This window comes from Dromiciops gliroides, chromosome 5 (genome assembly GCF_019393635.1).
Source record: "Dromiciops gliroides isolate mDroGli1 chromosome 5, mDroGli1.pri, whole genome shotgun sequence".
Taxonomy (NCBI): domain Eukaryota; kingdom Metazoa; phylum Chordata; class Mammalia; order Microbiotheria; family Microbiotheriidae; genus Dromiciops; species Dromiciops gliroides.
Genome location: NC_057865.1, coordinates 41,512,643 through 41,529,429, shown reverse-complemented (window position 1 = coordinate 41,529,429; position 16,787 = coordinate 41,512,643). Strand labels below are relative to the sequence as shown.

Here is a 16,787-nt window from a genome sequence, read left to right as displayed (position 1 = left end):
TCCCATTTTTCCTAGTTCTTTCTCCCACAGCAAAGAAATCTACTCTTTCCTATTCTAGCTCTTCAAATATTTGAAGACAGCTATTATGCCCCTGTTAATTTCTTTTCTAAACTACAGACCACAGTCCCTTTGAGTGTACCTCATAAGATGCTTTTCATGTCCTCCCAACCTTCCATGCCTGACTCTGGATGTTATTCCAATTTGCCAATATTTCTCTTAAAATGTTGTGCCCAAAATTGGGGAATGGGATACTGTGAAAAACTGAGGTGATATCAAAACAAGAGACATCACCTCAATTTGTTTTTTTAAAATACAGTATTCTGAATTGTATGAAATATTCCAGATCCTGCCTGATGAGTACAGAATGCAGTGAGACTATTTCTTCCATCCTGCAGACACCCTCCCTCTATTCAAACAGGAAGCTAGCAATTGTATCAGCTGACATCAGCTTTGGGAATAATTTTTGTGACTGCCTTTTTCAACAGCCTGCTTTGGACTGATTTCAGTTTCGCTCTTAGTTTCCATTTCCCCCATTGAGAAAACAGACACACATGCCACGTAGCTGCCAAGAAGACCACGTGAGTGTTGGGCTACTGACAAGGGAATGCCCGGAGAGCAGGAGCCACTGAGCCTGGGGCGGGATTTCATCAAAATTCTGATATGCACAAGTGGAATTTCCTAGTATACAGTATAAAAAGGAAGGGTCATGGGATGATGAGTAGTTGCCTTTGCTGGTGGAGTTCGGATTGGCTAAGACCTCATCGCCTCTGGGAAGCAATGGTTCGGCAATGAAGAAAGGAACTCACTGACCTAAGGCAGCAGGTGGGGAAAGGGGCTAATGGAGGGAGGTGGAAGGTATTGTGAAGCTTCTGTCCCCACCACTCAGAATATCTTGGGAAATGAGGCTGTGCTTGATACAGAGTACAATGTTAATTTACCAGAAGGAAAAGATCCATAAATTTAGGTACCACCTTGGCTGCACATCTGACTTGGTATTTGAATAGTTTTGGTATCTCTTGTTTTTATATACCCTTTATTTTATAGTGGGAAAAGTGCTGCTTCTGGAGTTAGAGGACCTAGGTCCTGACTCTGACACTGACTACCTTTATAACCTGGGTTGAGTCACTCAATTTCCTTATTTCTCAGTTTCCTCATCTGTAAAATAAGGGGGTTGTAGTAGCCAAGCTCTGAGGTTCCCTCCAGTTCTAAACCTCTGGTGCTATTTCTAACATATCCTTCCTGCTTCCTTTGCTCAGAAAGCTATCCCTTGTAACAGAGAATAAAAAAGAAAGAGGGGGTGGGGAAGCAATTCAAGAAAACCACCTCCGACTGCTTCTGATAGCAGACCCATTGTTCCACACTCATAGCCCCTATTTCTACAAAAAGAGAGGGTGGTGTCTTTTCTCATGTTTCTTTCTGGGACAAGCTTGGTCACTATAATTTCACAGCACTGTTACCTTCTTTTCTTATTCCTTTTAAATTTTTTTACACTGTATTCTTTGTTTTCTCTAGTCATCATGTCAACAATTATTTATTAAGCTTCTACTCTGTGCCAGTCACTGTGCTAAGAACTGGGAATATAAAAGTCTTAAATAACCCCTGCCCTCAAGAAAATGACAATCTAATAATGGGGAAGGACAACATGCAAACGTTAGGGACAATCAAGATATATATAAGATAAAACGGAGAGTTGCTATAAATATTTTATATCTGGGTACCTTTCCTCTTTCTTCGGTCTCTGCTGTATGGACCCCTCCCTACCACCTTCCCATCCAGTGGTATCACTGGGTTTTGGAGTATAGATTCAAATTCCTTTCTAAAATGACTGGACCACCAATAGCCATTAATGCACCTGTTTTCCCATTGCCCCCCCCCACCCCGAGCATTTGTCTTTTTCTTTCTTTGTCAGTTTTGCCAAAATGATGGGTGTAAGGTGGGGCCTCAGAGTTGTTTTACTTTGCATTCCTCTAATTATTAGTGATTTGAGGCACTTTTCCATAAAGCTATTGATAGCTTGGATTTCTTCTTCTGAAAAAATGGTTGTACATATCCTTTGACCATCAGTTTTCATTAGCCTTCTATATACTTAGAAATGAGAACTTTATGAGAGAAACTTGCCACAAAGACTTTTTTCCCCAATTACCTGCTTCTCTTATAATTTTAGGTGCACTGGATTTCAAACATAAGATTTTATATTTGATCCTAGATGTAATAGGGAGCCACTGGAATTTACTGAGTAGAGAGCTGACATGATTGGGCCTGCACTTGAAGTTCACTTTGATAGATGAATAGAAGATGGTGTGAAGTAGGGAAAGACTTGATGCAAAGCTATTGCAATAGTCTAGTCATGAAGTGATAAAGGCTTGTACACAGATGGTAGCAGTGTCAAAGGAAAGAATGGGAAGTATAGGAGACATGTTGTATACACAGAATCGGCAGGTCTTGGTAACAGATTAGATATGGGGAAGACAGGGGAGAGAAAATGAGGAGTCAAGGATGACACCCTAGGTTGCAAGCCTGGGTAACTGGGAGGATAATGTAACTTGTTTTGTTTTTGTTTTGTTTTTTGGAGATAATGTAACTTGTGACAATAATAGGAAAGTCAGGAAGAGGGGAGGGTTTGGGGGGAAAGATAATAAGTTCTAGTTTTGGACATGATGAGCTTAATATGTCTACAGGATATATAGTTAGATGTCTAATAGGCAGCTGGAGATGGGAAACAAAGGATACATAGAGAACTATGGGATGGATAAATAGTTCTGAAACAAGTCATTTGACTTACTTCACTTTGCATCAGTTCATATAATTCTTCCCTAGCTGCCTATCCATAAAGGCAACTTATCTGTGACTCTGCTTTATACCTTGTAAGGCATATTGGAGAGTCTCTAAGATGACATTTCTACCAGAAAAAGAGAAACATCTTAGCCCTTTCCCTGCCATTTTGTAGATACTGGTACTAGAACTGTATATAACATTCCATCTCCTATCTTTGTATGGTCCCTGTGCCTTTAATGACCTTTCTCCTTAGCTCCACCTCTTAAATCCTTAGCTTCCTTCAAAGCTCAGCCACTTCCTAAAGGAAGCCTAACCAGATCCTCAGTTGCTAGTGTACTTTCCTCCAAAATTATTTTATCTACTATCTAGTTTGTATTTTCTTGTTTGTGTACATTCCCCCAACTTCTAATAGAATGTAAGTTCCTCAAGGCCAGGAACGGTTTTGTTTTGTCTCTGAATTCCTAGTGCCAGGCACAGTGGCCAGCACGTGGGTGTTCAATACATGCTTGATGAATAGAATGCATTTGGATTCACAGCCTCTGGGTAAAACTGTGTGACTTGTCAGCTGTGAACGCTTGGGTGGGGGTCACAGTCAAAGAAGACTATTCTTGGACTGGTGGTTGGCCCTCCAAGCCACAGCAACTCCATCTCTACCTAAACCAATCATAACACCACCAACCATCAATTTAAAGGTCAGTCTCAGCTAATGGGAAATAACATTTGTGACATTTAAAACTCAACCTTTAACTTGGATGATTTGTTATCAGGGGCTGCTGTCAAGTGGAAAAATCCTCTGATGAAAAAGGAGAATTCTCTAGGAGGAGCTTTTAACCAGTTTAGGAGGTATCTCTTGGCCATTCAGGTTTTGGAGGTACCACCTCCAAAACAAGAAAGATGCAATCACTACCATGCTGGGACTGACAAGAAGAATGTTCTTCCATAGTCTATATATGTGGATTCTGCTAACTGATAGTCATCTACAGCCAGCAGGAGGTATTCCTTGGATTCAAATAAGCAGAGCAGCTAGGTAGCACAGTGTATAAAGCACAGGCCCTGGATTCAGGAGGACCTGAGTTCAATCAAGTCTGGCCTCAGACACTTGACACTTACTAGCTGTGTGACCTTGAGCAAGTCACTTAACCTTCATTGCCCTGCAAAAAACAAAACAAAAAACCCCAAAATAACTAAATAAGCAAAGTTGAGGAAATAGGGCTAGTTAAAGAGCTTGGAGATTTAGCGGACCACAAGCTTAATGAGTCAGCAGTAAGCTACCGAAATCCAAAAAGCTAGCATGATCTACAGCTTCAGGAAGAGAGGCATAAGATGCAGAATAAAGGAGGTGATAGTCCCACTATAGTCTGCCCCATTTAGAATGCATCTGGGGTATTGAGCTCAGTTCTGGATGCCATATTCTAGGAAGGACACTATCAAAATACATAGTGTTTAGCTGAGAGTGAACAGGATGGTAGAGGGCCTTAAGCCCATGCCACATGAAGATCCTTTTGAGCAACTGAGGTTGTTTATTTGTTTGGGGGGGAGTGTTTGTTTTTTTTAGTGAGGGAATTGGGGTTAAGTGACTTGCTCAGGGTCACACAGCTAGTAAGTGTTAAGTGTCTGAGGCCGGATTTGAACTCAGGTACTCCTGACTCCAGGGCTGGTGCTCTATCCACTGCGCCACCTAGCTGCCCCAACTGAGGATGTTTAAAATGAAGAGGAGACTTAGAGAGAAATATGAGAGCTGACCTCAAGTACTTAAAGAGTTTGGGACAGCCAGATGGCTTAGTGGATAGAGTACAAGGCTTGGAATCAGAAAGACTCATCAAATCCAGCCTCAGACACTTCCTAGACATGTGACTCTAGGCAAGTCACTTAACCCTGTTTGTCCCCATTTCCTCATCTGTCCAATGAGCTGGAAAAGGAAAAGGAAAACAAAATGACTAAAAACAATGACTGAAATGACTCAACAACAACAACAAATGTGAAGGCTTGTGACATGGACTAAGGATGAGACAGCACATATTGAGTGTTAGAAGGGACCTCAGAGGTCTCATCTAGTCCAACTACCTTATTTGTCAGATGAGCAAAGTCCAGGGAAATTAATTACATAACTAACCAAGCTTACACAGACAATGACTGCCAAAGACAGGATTCAAATCCAGGGAGGCATTTTTCATTTGGACCACAGTGCCTCTGTTTGGTCCCAAAGTATTGCAGTCAAAGCAATGGACAGAAGTTGCAGAGAGGCAGATACTAGGCTTTATGTAAACAAAATGTCCTAACATCTAAAACTAGCCAAAAGTAAAATGGGCACCCTTGGGAGGAAACAGGTTCCCCATCACTAGAGGTCTTTGAAAAACAAACACACACATGAACCACCTCCCACTTGTTAAGGATTTTTGTAGAGGAAACGCTTGATATGAGTTAGGCTCAGTGTCCTTTCATTTCCTTTCTGAATCGGATTCAGTGTTGAGAGAAGGATTTTGAAAGGACTTATAACCTCATAAGATTCATTCATAGTTTTTATGATGAACATTTGAATCATTACAAGAAGAGGTGGCAGCCCCTTGACAAGAAAGACAACAGAGTGACACCAGGCACGGCAGAAAGGCCCCAAGGAAAATAGTAGTGCAGGCTCCTCAAAGGAAGCAGGACTGGACCTGCCATGAATTGTGTGGTCTGATGTTCCTATTCTTTAAATTTTGCATGCCTTTAGGGGGGTATGGAAGTCCCAGTCAAGAAGAGACCTCTGTCTCTGAGAATATGGCCAGAGCTAGATAATCAGAAATGTTCAGGCTCTGACTGATCAATCAACTAAATCAAGAAACATGTAATAAGCATTTACTATGTGCCGGGCATTCTGCTAAGCACTGGGGATACACATAAAAAGCAGAAACAGCCCACTGCCTCAAGAAGCTTACATTCAAATAGGGAGACAACATATGTGCATCAGAGCATATATGATAAACACGAGAAGATGGTTATCTTAGTAGCTGGGGGTACCAGGATAGGCCTTCTGGAGGAGATGGCATTTAAGTCTTAAAGGAAGGAAGAGATTCTAAGAGTCATATTGGGAGGGAGAGGATTCCAGGCGTAAAGAACATCCACTGAAAACACAAGAAGATGGAAGATAGGGTGCCATGTTTGAGGAACAGCAAGTAGGCCACTGTGGCTAAAGAATAGAGTGGTGGAAAGGAGTAGAATGTCATAAGATCGCAAAGGTGGGAAGATGGATTGTCTTGCTTATATGATAGATGAAGATACTGAGGCTCAGAGATGTAACTTGCTGAGGGTCATAACTAAATGGCAAAGCTGACACTAAGCTCCCTTTCTGACTGGGAGTCCAATCCTCTTTCCATTGTCTTCAGATATATTCTGATTATTATAGTCCCCTACCTTGTCACTGTGGACCCTGAAGACTTCCAATATAAAGTGGGCTGCCCTGTGATTTGGTCACAGTGGGTGTTGAAGACAATACGAATTGTGGACGATAAGCTACTTGTGACAAATGTGAGGTCTTTGAGGGTAAAGGTCAGCTTTTCTCTGGTCATCTTTTTCCATTTTGGGTAGGTTGGGGTTTTTTTTTGTTTATTCATGATTTCATTGGCTTATAGGATTCCTTCTGCCCAAGCAGATCAAGAACTGTTCTGTGCAACTCATGCTCTTAGAGAGCTGTCAAAAGCATGAAGGGTTAAATGGATTGCCCAGGATCACACGTCATATACACATCAGAGGAGGCACATGAACCATGTTTTCCTGAATCCAACACCACCAGCTCCCTACCCACCATGCCATGATGCTGTCTAACATGAAGCAACCATTTCTTAAATAGTCCTGCCTCAGCATAACATTCAAATTTTAACAAATTATTTGAGCACCTGCTGAGAGGGTATACAAAGGTAATTAAGAATATGTTTCCTTATCTTCAAGAAGTCTTCCATGGAGTATAAGTAGAGTGTAATAAGGGCATTATTAAACTGAGTTCAACAAACATTTACTAAGTACTCACTATGTGTAAGACTCATCTGTGCACCAGGAGACAAAGACTAATTGAAAAAAATCTATTCTCATAGAGGCATGGACACAAGATATAGACAGGTATGTAAGTGAAAGTTAATCTCAGGAACAACAGAGTAGTAATAGGAAGGTACCAAGAAAGACTTCCTGTTGGAAGTAGCACCACCTGAGTTGAGTCTTGACAAAATAGCAGCTTGAAGTTGAGCCTTAAGGGAAGCATCCGTAGGGTAGTTTTTGGAAAGACAAAAAGCTAAGGAATGTAATGAGTTATGGTAATGACAAGTAGACGCAATTTGGCTGGAAATCAGCATGTCCGAAAGAGAGTAGAACGTAGTCACATCATAGGAGTAATTAATGTATTCAACCATGTGTCTTCAGCAAAAAAAAAAAAAAAAGAAAGAAAGAAAGTCCAAGTGACATTGGCTGCTTTTCCCCTCAATACTGTGAATGGCCCAGAGTGTGAGATGGGAACCCTGCATGTCACAGTTCTCTTCATGATGCTCACAGTCTGTCCAATCTGTGTAGGTTGATAGAGCTAATAAACTGAGGAGAGGGATATCCTAAATGTGCCTTCCTAGAATCCCTGGTCAACTAGGATGTCCCTCCAGTATTTCTTTGGAACCCTCTGATCTCCTCTTGTTGTTGCTGTTGCTGTTGCTGTTGTTTGGTTGCATCTGACTCTTCCTGGCCCCATGTGGGGTTTTCTTGGCAGAGATATTGGAGGGGTTTGCCATTTCCTTCTCCAGCTCATTTTACAGCTGAGGAAACTGAGGCAAACAGGGTTTAATGATTTACCCAGGGTCAGACAGCTAGAAACTGTCTAAGGCCAGATTTGAACTCACAAAGGTGAGTCTTCTTGACTCCAGGCCTGGCACTCCATCCACTGCACCACTAAGCTGCCCCCATATCTCCTCTTACCTGATGGTAAAGCAGGAAGAAACAGTTGATGGTGTGAACACTTCATTGCCAAGCCCCTTCAGGACTATTTTCTCCCTAATCATTAGTTTTCCTAACATGTAAGTCTTCACCAGTTTTTTTTAAAATATGAGCAAAAGCCCTGGTTCTTTCCTGTTTCCTAATCAATAGCTTATCTGGGTTTTGTGAAAAATGAAATTCATATTCGATTGTTTTCACATCAGATCATTTCAAATCTATCTGCTCTCTGAATTAGACTGCTTTTAGAGTCCCTTAAACCCTTTATAGGTACACATAACTTTTGAGAGATGATATACTAAATACTTTTATGATAAAGAAAAAAAGAAAGATGATATACTGTTTTTTACATAAAATTTATGAGTTTTCAGGGGGTAATTTTGATTACATGCAATTTTTACTTTACATACTGACTTTAGAACCTAATTCCCTGCACTGTACTGTGAAATATCTGTTAAGGTGGGCTGGAGGCAGATTCTGGGTGTTAAGTATAGTGCTAAGAAAGTTTAGAGAACGAAGAGATTGTTTCTGTCTTAAAGACAGAACCGGGTAGGGAGACATGAGAAAGTTTCAAGGAACAGGAAGTAGTTGGGCAGGGATATAAAGGATTGGTAGTATTGCAGGGGTAGGGATGGAAAGGAGGTTATTCCGGGCTAAGGAATGGAATGATGTAAGACTCATTCCAAAATAGAAGTGAGCCTTCAGAAACTACAAACCATCCTGCCAAGTAGCCACCTAATAAGCTTATCTTGGGTGGCCAGGAGAATTGGCTAGCGGGAAAACTAGAAGTGGGTTGGGGGAGGGTAGGAAAAGAAAGAAAAACAACAACTTCCTCTATTTTCATAGAAGCTTCTGAAGTCCTGATGACTTACTTGGAGGAGTCTCCAGTTTACTTATTTCAGGAAGTTACAAAGGCTGGCCCATGGGTTAAAAACTAACAGAGAGATGAACTTCTTCCTGTTCTTCGGGGCTCAGGACTGGAGCTATAAATGACAGAAGTTTCATTATTGAGCGAATGTACTGTTCATTTGCACGGCTCTTTTGGTGGTTGGTCAGAAAACTGGATTTCCCATAGGAAGATCTGTCTGGTAAGCTATCTTCTTTTAACCAACTACTGAGTAGCCAATATATGTGTGTTATTTTTGCTTCCACAAACTCTTGCTTACATGTTTTCATAGAAGAACTAAGATAATAAGCCTTGTGCAAGAAACTTTCAGTTGGCACTTTTTTTTAAGTACTACATACTATCATTTATTTCTTTACATAATTATTTCAGTACTACATTCATTTCTCTTTTAAAAGTGTATATTGAATTGTGTTAGATAAGTTATGATGCTTGGTTCTTTGGCATTTTATAGTGGCCTGTCTTCTATTATTTGCTAATTATTTCATAAGCACATGTTTTGTTCTACTCCTTCCCTCTTCCTTCCCCACGGTCACTCCCCAAATGACCGTGAGCTCCTCAGAGGCTGTATGATATACTTTTTAATTCTCCCATATCATATTGCACAGAGATAAACCCTTATCTAAATACTTGTTTAACTGAATTCATTGCTTTGGTAAAAGTATGGATTATTGGGAGAAATTTTTATTCCACACATCAAGGAAAATCCACTAGTCATGTGAGAGCTAAGCCTACTCTGGTCAACATTACGTAGTGGGGAAGTAGGTGGCAGAAGTATTACCAACTTCATTTTTGCAGATGAGGTAACTCAAATTTTAAGCCCCACCTAAGTGCCAGTCATTTTTATATTCAGCAAATGTAAGAGTTCTCAAAAAGAGGCTTAGAACATATAAATGACTTGCCCAGGGTTACAAACCCAGTAAGTGCTAGAGATAGGTCAACACAGGTCTTCAACTTTAAGGCCAATAGTTTCCCCACTATGAAACACTGACTCTGTAAAGGGGAAGCATGATCATGATCACTATTCATGCTTTGTTTTTTCTTTTGTTCAGACTGATACTACTCATACAGAGAGGAAAAAGATCCTTCACAAGGCAGCCCAAGATGGACAATTACACTTCGCCAACCGACTATGATGTTTTAATAGAAGACGACTTTAGCGATGACATGACAGAACCGTGCCATAGACATGATGACAAAGCCTTCGCAGCACAATTTCTGCCCCCATTTTATTCCTTGATATTTATACTTGGCCTGGTAGGAAATGCCCTGCTTGTACTAATCCTGGTGAAATATAAAGGATTCAAAGAGGTGGTGAACATCTATTTCCTGAACACAGCAGTTTCAAATTTCCTTTTCGTTGTCACCTTGCCATTCTGGATTCACAATGCCATACACAGCTGGGAGCTCGGAGATACAGTGTGTAAAATGATCTCTGGGTTCTACTCAGTAGGCTACTATGGATACACATGCTTCCTGTTGCTTTTGATAGTACATAGGTATCTGGCAATTGTCCACGTGGGAAGATTTCATATAGCTGCCAAGAAGACCACCTACGGAATCATTACAAGCACATGGGGAATAGCTGTTCTAGCCGCCTTACCAGAATTTCTGCTTTCCCATGTTCAAATGGAGAGCAAAGCTTACATCTGCCACTTTGTTCTGCCTCATTATCCCCTAGGGGATGAGAATTTCTGGAAGCAGTTTCTGACTTTAAAGATAAACATTTTGGGACTCCTCATTCCACTGCTTGTTGCTATTTATTGCTATGGGAGAATGAAAAAAACATCCAGATATAAGGAGAAAAAGTATGGACTTTTTAGACTTATTTTTGTCATGGCACTTGTTTTTATGGGTTTGTGGACACCTTACAACTTAGTGCTTTTCCTTAGGACTTTTCAAGAGCACTTGAACCTGAGTGATTGCGAGAGCAGCTTTCACCTGGACAGAGCAGTCCAAGCAACCAAAATTATTGCCAACACTCACTGCTGCATTAATCCCGTGGTCCATATGCTTCTGGATGGGACATTTTGCAAACATCTCTATTGCCTTTTCCATCCCCGAAATAACGCTGAAGGTCATTTGAGGGAGGTACCAGAACAGCAATTGCCAACAACAAAAGGACCACTATGTCATTCCACTAGCTTTTAAACTACATTCAGTGTAGGTTCAATAAAGTTTCCCTTGATTTCATTTAATACTTGGTTTGGGGTAATTGTTTTGCATAAATCTCGATTTATTTACTTATACATATATGCATATGGGCATGCACCTGTGCACACATGTGTACACATATATGTGTAAAGGCAACTTTGTAGAGTACATGCCATACCTGATGGCATATCTAATCTAAGTGATTAAACCATAAGCTCCTTGAAGACTGGGGTGGGCTCTGGCCTTATTTATCTTCCCATAAATCCTCTCAAGGGGCTCTACCCCAAAGGGCCTTTCTACTGCATGAATACCAATGGAACAAAGGGGATGCCCCTTGGCTAGCTCTGGCTCTTACCCCATGACCGCCTTTTGGAGTTTTACATTTCTCTGATACTATCCTTTAAAAAAAAACAACACTTATCTGGTGTAGTTATCAGTTAATAATGACTTGCTGGGGCAGCTGGGTGGCACAGTGGATAGAGCATTGGGCCCGGAGTCAGGAAGATTCACCTTCCTAAGTTCAAATCTGGCCTCAGACAATACCTAGCTGTGTGACCCTGGGCAAGTCACTTAACCCTGTTGGCCTCAGTTCCTTATCTATAAAATGAGCTGGAGTAGGAAATGACAAATCACTCCCATATCTCTGCCAAGAAGACCATAAATGAGATCACAAAGAGTTGTATACAAGTGAAAAACAACTGAACAATAAATGTGTTGCTGCCAATCCAGGCCCTCTCTGAGCCTTATGAGTGACTCAAAACTAATTCTTCAAGGACCAAGTCTGGTATAGTGGAAAGAGTGGTGGACTTGGAGTGAGGGAGAGCTGGGTTCAAATCCTTCCTCTGACAATTGCTGGCTGTGTAATCCCCAGCAAATCAATTAACTTCTTTCAGTTTTGTCAAATGTCAAATGGGGTTATCCCTCCCAGAGATGTTGTGAGGCTCATCTGGGATAATGTATTAACCTGCTTTGCAAACCATAAATTGCTATATAGATGTCAGTTATTTTTATACATAGCATTGCCAGAAGAATATTCTTGTTAAAAGGATAGGTCTTTGTTTCAGTATGACATTTGGGGTCATTAAAAAATAAAATGTAATTTCCATAATGTTATCTAGTTTGTTCTCCTCCTTCTAATTCTGGGTCAGTTCACTGTCCATCTGTAATGTCTGTCAATTCAATTCAACTAGCATTTATTAAGTGACTGTCATGTGCTAAGCACTGCACTAAGCACTACATATACAAAGACAAAAAGTAAACCTTTCATGCTCTCAAAGAATTTAAATTCTATTGCACTGGAGGATGAGGGAGAAAGACAAGTCGACAGTGGACACAAGTGCTCTGAAAATCAAATATAAGATATATAGAAAGTAATTTCCAGGGCACTGAATGGATAATTAGGGCAACAGATTGTCATTACTTTAGAAGTAGCAATGATAATGTGGATTTGATTATCAATCCCTGAGCAAGTGTTGGAAAGGACAGGAATAGTAGCGAGTGGCAGAAGATCACACCTTGGGTTGTTAAGTAGTCCTGCCTGATGGTCAGGGAAGCCGTTGGTGCAGTCCTTGGAGCTGGATAGTTATAGAGGAGTGAAGTATGTTTGAAGTGCTCACATTCCAATTCTTATCCAGGTCAATTACTCCCCAAATAATATGTTGATTGATTAAAATTTTTATAGAGATGGAAAAGGGGCACATGGGTTGGTAGTTCTTAGCATTCTCTTGATTTCATTCATTTAACAAGGCATGTGATTTTTTTTGTCTAAGCTTTGGTTATGTTTTACTCTTGCTAGAGAGATTTGATCTCTCAGTGCACTCAGCACCGGGCCACTTCTATGATAGACCTCCTCTGTACAGAGTTGTTTATATTTGGTTTAGCCTAGCTTTGTTTTTATTGCTATTTCTATAATAATTCCTTACATAGCATACTTGGGACTGAATTGTTAGAGTCCAAAGAGGGGGCTTTACCGGAATTTATGAAGAAAAGACATTGTATGAAAATCTTCACAGATATTTTCCATTTTTCATCTACTTTTTGTCCTCCAGGTTTCATCTCAAAAAACCCTTTTGGTCACTCTGGTCTTTCGCCAATCTCATGGATTTGTTTTTCCCTTGTCTTTCTCTCCACTGCTTCTTGCTGTTTTATTAGATGATAGTGCTCATAATTTAAGATCTTACAAGAGCCTTTAAACCAATGTTGTCTTGACTGTTATCTATCTCTCTGACAATTAAACCAAGTGATTTCTGACTGATGTGGTTCCTAAGATTTTTTTTCTAATCTCCTTTTTGTGGCTATTGATTTACTAAGGTTAAACTTTTTTTTTTTTTAGTGAGGCAATTGGGGTTAAGTGACTTGCCCAGGGTCACACAGCTAGTAAGTTCATGTTAAGTGTCTGAGGTCGGATTTGAACTCAGGTACTCCTGACTCCAGGGCCGGTGCTCTATCCACTGCGCCACCTAGCTGCCCAAGGTTAAACTTTCTTAAGAAATAGTATTGGCCTGTGTTAATGTCTGCTCTTTTATATGTTAGCCAATTTTTTACATCAACAGCTTGTTTAAAATGCCTTAGGTTGGGCTGAAGTTGACTGAATTGTTAGCCTTATCTTCCTCTCTGTTATTGTCTTCTATTTTGATACTGATTTTTATCTTTGCTCTGACAAATTAGTGGTCTGAGGACATACAGATTGCTGGTTCAAAAATATCTCCCACATCCTTGACAAGTTATTTCCTGTTAAATTTAATCGATTTCAGTTTTATGTTTCTTGGTCTCTACTACCTGGGGATTCCCTTCTTGAAAAAAGTGTTCATAACATATGTGTGTGAGGCTTCTGAATATTCTATAAGCTTTTGACCTCTCTCATGTTTTACTCCTTTATCCATGTTTTCCAACTTTTTTATGGCTGAGTCATTAAGCCTTATTAAATAATAATAGTTTGTGGGTCACTTAGGTGGCACAGTGGATAAAGAACCGGCCCTGGATTAAGGAGGACCTTTGTGACCCTGGGCAAGTCACTTAACCCTCATTGCCCTGCAAAAATAAAAAATAATACTTTGCATATATATATAGAGAGAGAGAGAGAGGGGGGGGGAGAGAGAGAGAGAGAGAGAGAGAGAGAGAGATCTTTTAGATTTATAAAGCATTTTCTATTCATTATGCCATTTGACCCTTGCACAAGTCCTGTGAGATAGGTAGTACAAATATTATCCTTATTGACAAATAAGGAAACTAGCTCTATGCAGATGCCTGCATATATACACAACTATATATATATACATACATATATATAGTTGTGTATATATGTGTGTGTATATCTATACACACACACATACACACACACATCATATCTCTTCTCTGGGTTCTTGTCCTCATCACCCGTTGGTCATTTCCACCTGGGTGTTCCATAAGGTTTTCAAACTTAAAATGTCAGAAACAAAAGGCATTATCTTTTCCCCAAAATCCTAACTGCTTCTGGATTTTAATCTTTCTGTTTGAGGGCACCACTATCTTTCCAGTCACTCAAAATCACCACTTCAGAGTCATCCTTGACTCCTTACCGTACCCTATGCATACCCATACCCAGTCAGCTGCTAAGTCTTATCAATTCTACCTCCACAACATGTCTTTCAGGAGTACCATCTCCTCACTCCCAAAGCAACCACTGTCAACACCTCTTACCTGCGCAATAGCTTTCTAAATGGTCTCTCTGCATGCAGTCTATATCTTCTCCAATCATTTCTCCACACAGCTGTCATTGATATCCCTAAAGCACAGGTCTAACTATGACATTCCTCTCCTCAAGAAGCCTCTTGGGATCCCGTTGCTTCTAAGATACACTCCATCTTTCTAGACTAATGTCAAATTCCTTACACTGCTCTGTACTCCAGCCAACCTGGTCTACATATTGCCTCCACCCTCATATCTCACTACACCTTCACATCTGTTCCTTTATACAAAGATGTCCCTCTTGTTGGGAATATTCTTGCCATCCAGCCTCCCTCTTGTAGAATCTCTAGCTTCCTTCCAGGCTCAACTCCAGTGCCGTCTCCTAACATGAGGCCACATATGATCCTGCTCATTCAGTTCTGCCTTTGTATATGTTGTATTCACTTGCCTCTGTGTGTGCTGTTTCCCACTCAATGGAATGTCAGCTTCTTGAAAGCAGTGCAAGTCTTTGTATCCCCAATACACTGATTTTTACTGTATTGATGCATAGCCATCACATAATCCGTCCTTTTTGCATAGAAATGATGTGACTTGGTCAAAGTCATATGACCAGTGAAACTGGAGCCCAGATTTCTCCTGATTCCAAATCTAGTATTCTTTCCAATATAACAGGATCCTAGATTTGGAGGAGAACTTGAGACCGCAATAGTCCAAGTCCCTCATTCTATAGATGAGAGAGCTGAAGCCCAGGGGTAACATGATTCATCCAGCATCATACAAATAGAAAGGAGCAAAGCCGAGATTTGCATCTAGGTCAAATCTAGTGCTTTGGCCAACTATGCTGAGGGCTATCCTCTGAAGAAGAACTCACCCATACCCCCTTCCCATGCCATTTTTGGACAGCTCTTTTACAAACTTTTGAGAGTAAACCATCCATCAATCTTAGCTCTGCCCCCAGAAAATCAAGGAGGACAACTCTAATTGAAGGGACATAAAATAGTATTTGTCAAGAAGATAAACACTTATGTAAGAATCCAAAACATGATGGGAAAAAAGTTTTGTTGTTTGTTTTCAGTCGTGTCTGACTCTCCATGACCCCATTTGGGGTTTTCTTGGCAAAGATACTGGAGTGGTTTGCCATTTCCTTCTCCAGCTCATTTTACAGATAAGGAAACTGAGGCAGACAGGGTTAAGTGACTTGCCCAAGGTCACACAGCTAGGAAGTATCTGAGGCCAGATTTGAACTCAGGAAGATGAATATTCCTGACTTCAGGCCCAGCACTCTATCTACTGTGCCACCTAGCTGCCTTATCACATCATCTAGAACTTGAAGTTTTAAGAAACTTTGAGGACATACAAACACACATGCTTCTATATATTTATATCTATCTATGTATCCTGAAGGGGAGATAGGACAAAGATGTAATATGATAAAAATGTAAAAGTTTAAAGTTTTGTAATAGTTTTAAGTTTCAATTTTATGTAAAATCTTCACACTTTTAATGAAGCGGTTAATTTCACTTTGAGAAAAAAGCAACAAATTAGACTGCTTAAGAAATAAAATACATATGTATATATGATTGGCTTCCATATGTTTCGATTAAGAACAGTGACAAAAAAATAAAATAAAAAATTTAATTTAATTTAATTTAAAACAACAGCGACAAAAGGACAAGTAAACATGATGTTCCTGGATGATTATTTGTTAGTTTTTTATTTTGATACTGAAGGTAATTAAGAACAAGACTGGAATAGTAGAACAAAGTTTTTGAATATCCTGTAGGTTCATTTGAAAACTACCCAGATGAATTTTTTCCTTTTTGGTTAAAAAAAAAAAATCTTTTTTTCTTCTTTTTGTATTTTGGCCTGGGATATAAGACTTTACATATGTTTTAGTATTAAGTTCTTGAAAACCTGATTAAAGATTTACATACAAAATAGGTTTAACAATTGTAAAGACAATTTAAAAATCCTGTTTTGTTTTTCCCTACTTTCGAATTCCTATGCCAATAATGTTAAGGTACAGAGGGTTCCTTCCTCGCGGGTTCTTTTTCGATTATTCCTTACGTCTACAGAGAGCACCACCCCCCCCCACCCCCCCACCCCCGCCATGGGATGGGTACCATGCTCCTGGCACTGACCAGCCGGGCCCCAAACCATCCCAAGACTTTCAGACACCCTGGGTGAGGAGAAACCAGCATCCCTAGCGGCCCCAGAGACACCGCCCCGCCAACCCCAGCTCATTGGCACAAGGCCCAAGCAGATATTTTCATGGTGGGGAGCTGGGGTGGGATGAGGGCCCAGTACGGGAGGAGGCTGCTACCAGGCAAGACAAAGATAA

The 16,787-nt window shown here is 40.3% G+C and overlaps 1 protein-coding gene across 4 annotated transcripts; it reads left to right on the top strand.

The window, feature by feature from the left end:
• The first annotated feature begins 593 nt into the window (after positions 1 to 593).
• On the top strand, positions 594 to 10,824 carry CCRL2 (C-C motif chemokine receptor like 2). Of its 4 annotated transcripts, none has more exons than XM_043968180.1 (3): positions 594 to 822; positions 8,611 to 8,810; positions 9,679 to 10,824. In XM_043968180.1, the coding sequence occupies exon 3, from the start codon at positions 9,731 to 9,733 to the stop codon at positions 10,775 to 10,777; it is 1,047 nt and encodes a 348-aa protein (XP_043824115.1). In that variant the 5' UTR covers positions 594 to 822; positions 8,611 to 8,810; positions 9,679 to 9,730; the 3' UTR covers positions 10,778 to 10,824. The 4 variants fall into 4 exon arrangements, with proteins under 4 accessions (XP_043824115.1, XP_043824112.1, XP_043824116.1 ...); XM_043968177.1 differs by having other exon boundaries at positions 8,569 to 8,810; XM_043968181.1 differs by lacking the exon at positions 8,611 to 8,810.
• The last annotated feature ends 5,963 nt before the right edge of the window (positions 10,825 to 16,787 follow it).